This window comes from Corvus cornix, chromosome 3 (genome assembly GCF_000738735.6).
Source record: "Corvus cornix cornix isolate S_Up_H32 chromosome 3, ASM73873v5, whole genome shotgun sequence".
NCBI classification, from domain to species: Eukaryota; Metazoa; Chordata; class Aves; order Passeriformes; family Corvidae; genus Corvus; species Corvus cornix.
In genome coordinates, this window is record NC_047056.1 from 399,478 (window position 1) to 406,695 (window position 7,218).

A 7,218-nucleotide genomic window follows, 5' to 3' on the forward strand; every position below is an offset into this window, starting at 1 on the left:
GTATCCCCAGCCCCTGCTGCTTGTAGGTCTGGTGCAGCAGGTGGCAAGGCTGGTGCACCCCCAAAGTGGTCGTGCTTTCCCCTCCTGCCCCTCTGGAGCTAAAGGTCTTCCTGCTGAGGCCAGTGCCTGTGTGCAGCAAGGACATCGTCACTGGGATGTCACCTGCTTCTGCTCAGCACGGTGGCAGTGAGCCCGGGGCCTGTGTGCCTGCCAGCTCCTGGGCCCAGCACCCTGCAGCAGGGCAAGCCCTGGGGCATTGCCCAGCTCAGCCCGGGGTGAGGTGACACTGGGTATTGGGCAGGCAGCAGCACGGCAGCACCAGCTCCAAGGGAAGGAGATGCTTCCAACATCTCCTGAGAGCTTCCTACTGCTGGAGAGCTGCTCTTGCCAGTAGCCTCCCAGCCTCAAGCAGTTGGCTTATTTTCCTTGTTTCTAAGGCGATTTGGGCAGACCTGCACTGGTGTCCCTCCGAGTGGAGTGTGGGGACTTGCTGTGGGTGTCCCTGGGCATGACTGGTCCCAGTTGATGTGACTGCACTGGTTGCACAGGCGGTGGTGGCTGACAAAGCTGCCAACACACACCCTGCCAGTGACACCCTCAGAGCCCACCAGACTCTCACAGGACCTGTGGACCAGGAGGAATGGCTCCAGACCCAGTGGCCTGGAATGCTCTCCCCAGGCCTAGGTAGTCACTGGGTGAGCCTCTCCACACACTCTGCAGCTGGACACCCAATCACACAAGGGACAGGCTCCCACAGGAGCTGCTGCTGGCAGGGACACAGACATAGAAAGGCTGCAGGGCTCAGGTCTTTTATTGCAAAGAGGGAGATACAAAAAAGGACAGTCACCCCTTTTTGGGTCCCCCCAGGCCTGCAGCTGGCTGAGAGGGGTGACAGCAGGGGGAGGCCCAGGCCTTGCTCCCCCTGCATGGGGACCTCGGCTCACACAGTGGGGAGCAGGCTGCTTGCCAAGGACCACACTGGAGCCAGGGCCAACCACAACAGCAGAGTGGGTGACCCGCTGTGTCCCCGTGTGGCACCCTGGCTGGCCAGAGAGCAGTGCTGTACGGGGAGCACTGGCAGAGAGCCTGGCACAGGGTTGGGCTGCCTGGCCTCACCCAGACACAACTCACAGCAGGCGACCCTGGCTTCCTCCTCTGCTCTGCTGGTTTACCAGGTGGGGTGCTGAGGTTCCAAACTGCTCTGCAGCCTTACAGAGACTGCTGTGGGGGCCCTCGCCATGCGCCTCTCGGGGCCCTGAGCAGCTTTGCCCAGGGAAGGAGGGAGCAGGGCTGTTGCCCTCTGTCCAGGCAGGGAGCTCAGCGGCCTGCCCCGGGTTTGTAGGTACGGCCAGGCATGGGGATGCCCAGGCTGTAGCTCCTGCTGGCTCGTCACGTGTTGTCCTGGGCCAGCTCCTCGGGGCAGGCAGGTTGGTCCCGGGCCTTGCGCAGCCCCGTGGGCGGCTGGGCTGGAGCGCTGTGCTGTGGGTCCGGCCCCGGGGGCGTGTGGTGCTGGTGCCGCTGGTACTGCACAAACATACAGACCTTCATCCCAATGGCCAGCATGTTCTTGCCCATGAAGATGCTGGAGACCCGGGCATCCCTGAAGAAGACCATGTTGCTGCCTCGGATGAAGATGGTGGTGATGTTGACGGTGAGCATGCTCAGCATGGGGTACAGCATCATCCGGTGCGGCACGATGCCGATCCCCTGCATGCTGATCTCGCACAGGGACACGCACGGCAGGACCAGGAGCAAGATGTAGCAGTAGAAGAACATGATGCCCTCAGCCCAGAGCGGCAGCCCCTTCTTCTGAGGCTCCCAGAGGTTGGCCTGGATGTCCAGCACATCCAGCATGTCCACAATGACCCAGAAAAGGCGGTTGCGGAGATCTTCCTTCTTCTTGAATGTTCTGACGTACTCCATGTGCTCTGTGGCCACCAACAACACGTAGAGAGCTGGGATGCAGATGGAGAGCAGCAAGGTCAACGCTTTGCGGGCTATGAGATCCAAGCTTTTCCGGTCAGCTTTATAATTCTGGTATACAAAGTAGACTTTGATCTCCAGAACGAAGACATACAGGAACCAGAGGATCATGGCATATCCTCGCTTAGCTGTCTTTACCTCTGCCCCAACCCAGATAGCCACATAGCGGAGGACCAGCAGGAAGCATATGTCACCCACTGCCACCATGACACAGATGCCCAGCTTCCTGGAGCCCTGGCTCTGCTCCACCAGGTAGGCATCCATGAGGACGAGGCTGGTCATGATGAGCACAGTGGAGAGGCACACATGGGGCTTGCTGACAGGTGGTGGGGGAACCATCCTGCACAGAGGAACAGGCAGGGTCATCAGGGAGTTGCTGAGATTTCCTATCCCCACCCTTGGGCCCCCTTCTGCCGCCCTCTCCTCAACAGCTGTGGATGGCTGAAAGAAGGGGGGGAGCCATTCATAGATTTCTCCCATCCTATGTGCCTGGTTTGTTGCAAACCTGCAGATTTCTGGCCAAAGAGCTCCTCAGGCTGACCAGGCCATCCTGGTGGCACGTGCTGGCTGAAACCCAGCTCCTAGGAAGCACATGGTGGGGCAGGCTGGACATTCAAGCACTTGGGAGCCTACTGTCTCTTCTGGTAGCTCATCACACTGACTAGCCTCTGCCACCACAAAGGCATGTGCCTTATTTTCCATGGGATTTCCCAGCCAGTGGTACTGCTTGTATTTTCCCCCCACTAGGCACGTAAGACCAGACTTACGTGTTTAAGCCAAGCAGGCCCTTAATTGCTATGATCCAGGACCACTCTTTTTAGTCTCTTTATTTTCATGCACAGCACAAGAGGAAGCCTGGCTTTTTCAGCCTGGCTGTAATGTGGGGTGGCAGGGAAAAAATTGGCCCAATATTCGGTTTCCTTCAGGTTCACACTCCCCAAGAGCTTTGCCTAGAGCTATTTGCCCATGCCCACCCTGCCCCAACACCATAAACTGAAAGCAAGGAAAAGCAGCACGAGCCCACCCACAGCTCCAGGACACAAGGAGCTCTGCAACCAGCCCTGAATTTCTGTGGGATGCTCAGCTTTCCTGGGCTGGGGCAGAGCAAAACACTGTCCCCAAAAGCACCCTGCGTGCCTTGGACCAGGGCTGTCAGACTCCCTCCCCCTGACCAAGCACAGCTGCAGGCAGCTGCCTTCACAGGCAAAGAGGGAGGACAGAGCCGGGGCCTCGCCAGGCACAACTTGGCAGCTGCTCTGGAGGGGAGCCAGCCCCCCGGATGAAATGGAGGATGAAACTGGGCTGATGACTGTGTGGCACAGCGCTGCACGAAGGCTGCCCACGCAGAGCCCGCCTCTGCCACGCCTGGGGTGTGCGGGGGCCTGGACACCATCCTGGTCATCCAGGGGGCAGCGTGCAGCTGGCACTTGACCATGGAGCAAGTGCTTGGGAGCAGGATGGACGCCACACAGTTAATGGTCACCCTCGCACATGGATGCTCCTGAGGCTGAAATTGATGGCACAGGGCCCTGGGCACAAGCTACCTGAACTCCTGCTTTTTGGCTGAGGGAGCAGGCGTCCGGCGCAGTCGTGCATCCCTGGGCCCAGCAGCATCCTGGCACGTTGCGGGAGGCAGCGAAGCCTGAACCTGTCAGACACAGGTGCCTCTCAGGGGGAGGGATCAGAGGCTGGTGGGCATGGGGGAGCCCGTGGATGTGGCACATCTGGAGCACGCCACACGGCCGGGGGCTCACCCGCCTGGCTCCCCACGGCCTGGCCGAGCCTCCGCGGGGGCTGGGGGTCCCCCCGGCTCAGCGCGGCCCCGCCGGACGGACGCCCGTCCCGGGGCCCGAGCGGGGCCGCCCCGCCGCGCTCTGTCCCCGGGGAGCGCCGGGGCACCCCCGGCCCCGCCTGTCCGAGCCCCCTGCCCACATCGGCCAGGCCTTGCCGGGACAGGCGCTGCCCGCCGGCCGCGGGGGCCCGGCCTGCCGCCCCCCGGGTCCCGCTTACCTCGGGCGGCTCCCCGGGGCGCAGGGCGGCGGCGGCGGCGGCCCCGGGCCCGGCGCGGCATCGCCCGGCGCGGCCCGGCGGCGGCGGCGCTCCTGCGGCGGCGGCGTTCGGCCCCTCCCGGCGGGCGGCGGGCGGGGACTGCGGCGGCCCCCGCCTCACCCGCGGGCCCGGCGCCGCCTGCCGCTCCGCCGGGCCCGGTCCCTCCGCCCTGCCCCGGCCAGACCCAGACCCCGCAGGGCCGCAGCCGAGCAGAGGCCCCCGAAGAACCTGTAGCACCCTTGGAAGCCTGGGCTGACAAGGATGTCCGCCCTCCAGGAGGGACTGGGCCCGGGATCTCTCCTTGCTGGGTGGAGAAGGCAGGGGAACCTATGCACCTCCATGCCCTGACACCCAGCTGTGCCGGTCGGCAGCGTGCTGGAGAGCCCCAGCTCCATCTGGGCTTGGCACCACCAGGGGCTTGTGTGCAGATAAAGCAGGCCAGGGAAGGCAAAAGGTTTCCCTTACCCTGGTGGACATACCTCTCTGCAACTGCTCTTCTATCAGCCTGAGCAGCTTATTGCATTTAACTCCAAACTTTGCTCTGATGAGTGATCTAGGTCTTAGCTACACAGTGAAGGTTTTTCAGTGTATTTCCTCTCTGAGTTTGAAGTGCTCATTGTAGATATATGTATTTTGGAAGACAGGGAAGCTCTAAGATCTCTGGAGACGGGCTAATAGCAAAACCAGGCATAGACCTGAGAGCAAGGACAAGTGCAAGTGACAGAATGCCAGCGGAATCGCAGCCCTCCTTGCATCCAGCTGCTGGCAGAGTGGCTGTAGGTCCCTGTTGGATCCAATGCCCTGGGGCATCTTGGCTGGCTCCAGGAACATAAAAATCCCACCTCTGTTGTCCCTGGAAAATGGAGACACTGGACTAGCATCCAGGTTTAGCTCACATGTCCCACGGTGAGTGTGGACTCATTGATGCAGGCAGGTGACAGTCCTGTGTGAAGGGAGCAGAACTCTGGGTTAGACAGGTGCAACAAGGTAAGGAGTTTGGCTGTGGGAGCGTTCTCCTAACCCAGGAATAAACAGCAATCCCCAGAAGGGCTGAAAGGGCAGGGAAAAAAAGCAGCCAAAGCAACCTGCCTCCAAAAATGAAAGGAGACCTTGCAACTCAGGTGGAGAGCAATGTGAGGCACAAGAGGGCAAGCTGACACTGCAAAAACCTACTTCTTTCCTCTGGGACTCAGAAGCACTGGCTCTCACGTGCTATCCGAGCAGTCTCTTACAGGATGCAGGGAGGAGTAAAGGGTCTCTGTCCATGGAGGCACCCAGGGAGGGGACACCACAGAGGTACCCACGCGACAGAGGTGGGAGAGGGGTGCTGGAGGAAACCACCGAGCAATTCAGCTAAAGACAAGATGATTCATCTATGAGCTGGAATCATAAAACCCCTGAGACTCCACTAGAGACTAGGACAGGAGGTGACAACATTTGTGTGGGAAGCAGTAAAGAGCTGCTTTAACAAGGCACATAAAAATAAGGAGCCAGAGCAAGAACAGATACTTACGTGCTTCTCTGAAACATGATGCTGGAACCAGGGTGCCAGAATAGGTATGTGGATGCATCTGTATCATGGATAAAATGGAAGGAAACCAGAGAGGGTACACCAGGGTTCCCAGGCACATAGCTGCTCTCTGGCTGCTGCTGGCTCCAGACCTGGGTGGAAAAGCGTCTTCAGCTTAGCCCTGTTCTGCCTGTGACAGCTGCAACCCCACCACTGGCACCGAAAAGTCCCTTTGGAGAGTGACAGCAATGCACTCAAAGGCTGTTAGGAGAGAGGAGAAATCCATCAGTCATGTTAACATCCTCAAAGGGGAACCGTGGGAAGCAGAGAAAGTTTGTCAGCAAGGAACAGCAAGCAGTGGCTGTAATGAGGAAAGGCTGGCAGTGGCCTGGGGACTGTGCTGAGAGCTTCAACTGCTCCAAAAGAGCTTTGTGGCCCCCACAGCCTGGCCACAGAGTGTGAGAAGTGGCTGGAACTGATGGACATCCCTCAGGAAGGCAACTAAAAAAAAACAAAACAACAAACTGGGAACATTTTCTGAGTGAAGAGTTTTTTAACATCACAAAAATGCCTAACGGGAGGTGACATCAGAATGGAGAAGCAAGACATTGGGTATGACAAGCAGGGAAACAAGGAGTGAATATATGGAGTCAATGCAAGGAACCATTTGTCAAAAATACAGAACGGAGGGAATAGAGCTAAGCAATGGTGACAATGTTGTTTGGGGTGCAAGCTGGCCCTCTGAGAAGATGGTGTCTATTGAAAAACCTTCGCTTCAAACACAGGTACATGCGGCATCACACACCTCGATGGGACAGAGGGTAGGTGTCGCTCTGCTGGAAGCAACTCACAGGAGGAATGAAAGGACCATCAGGGGAAAGCAGTACATTAAGGGGCACTTGTTGCAAAGCTGTGGCAGGGCACAGGCTGGACCACTGGGATGTACCTAGAAGGGAACAGAGTAGCTGCTAATGTCACTAACATATGCAGGCCTGGCAGCCTGGGCCCCAAAGGATTTTGAAAATGGAGGGGTTTAGCATTGAATCTGGAGCACACAAATCCTGGAGATCTTGCAAGGCAGGAGGCCACCCCAGCCCACCACGAGGCCAAGTACATGAGTGGCAGCAGCCCAGGTACCAGTGATGTGGCACTGTCCCCAGGGTCTGGAGACTGGGCTGGATGTGAGGCCAGCCTGGGCCCAGTGCCTGAGACCAGGACACCTTTCCCACCCCTCTGGGCTGGGGCTGCAGGTTGTGGTGGTGAGGGAGAAAACATGGCTGTGCCAGAAAAGGTGCTCTCACAGCTAAAATCATGACAGCTTCAGAGGGATGTCTGTACTGAAGGGAAACGCTCTACTCCAGAGCAGCTGGCGTGTCTTGCTGCACCTCAGCCTTGTTTGGGGGACAAAGGCTAAGACAACACATGGCTCTTCCAGGAACAGTGTGGTTGAGAAAAGTGCTGGCCCAAAGGGATCAGGTGTCCTGCAGGGGCTTGACCAACATACAGGGACACACTGTGGTACCTTGTCTGCCCAGGACAAAGATGCTGGCTGCTGTGAGGTCTCTAAACAGTGTTGAAGTGCTGGGGAGGAGCTCGTGGGCATGGTCCATTTGGGCAGCAGTGACACATAAAAGAAAATAAGTAAGAGGCTTTTCTGAAGGCACTTTTCAAATTGG

General features: G+C 58.5%; 1 protein-coding gene across 3 annotated transcripts; it reads right to left on the reverse strand.

Annotated features, from left to right (window-relative positions):
• Positions 1-793: 793 nt before the first annotated feature.
• On the reverse strand, positions 794-4,069 carry LOC104696648 (transmembrane protein 121-like). 3 transcript variants are annotated; one of them, XM_039568276.1, is made up of 3 exons: positions 3,994-4,035; positions 3,525-3,631; positions 794-2,323 (listed from the first exon to the last, which is right to left on the reverse strand). In XM_039568276.1, the coding sequence occupies exon 3, from the start codon at positions 2,320-2,322 to the stop codon at positions 1,390-1,392; it is 933 nt and encodes a 310-aa protein (XP_039424210.1). In that variant the 5' UTR covers position 2,323; positions 3,525-3,631; positions 3,994-4,035; the 3' UTR covers positions 794-1,389. The 3 variants fall into 3 exon arrangements, with proteins under 3 accessions (XP_039424210.1, XP_039424209.1, XP_039424211.1); XM_039568275.1 differs by having other exon boundaries at positions 3,528-3,631; positions 3,994-4,029; XM_039568277.1 differs by lacking the exon at positions 3,525-3,631 and having other exon boundaries at positions 3,994-4,069.
• Between the last annotated feature and the right edge of the window lie 3,149 nt (positions 4,070-7,218).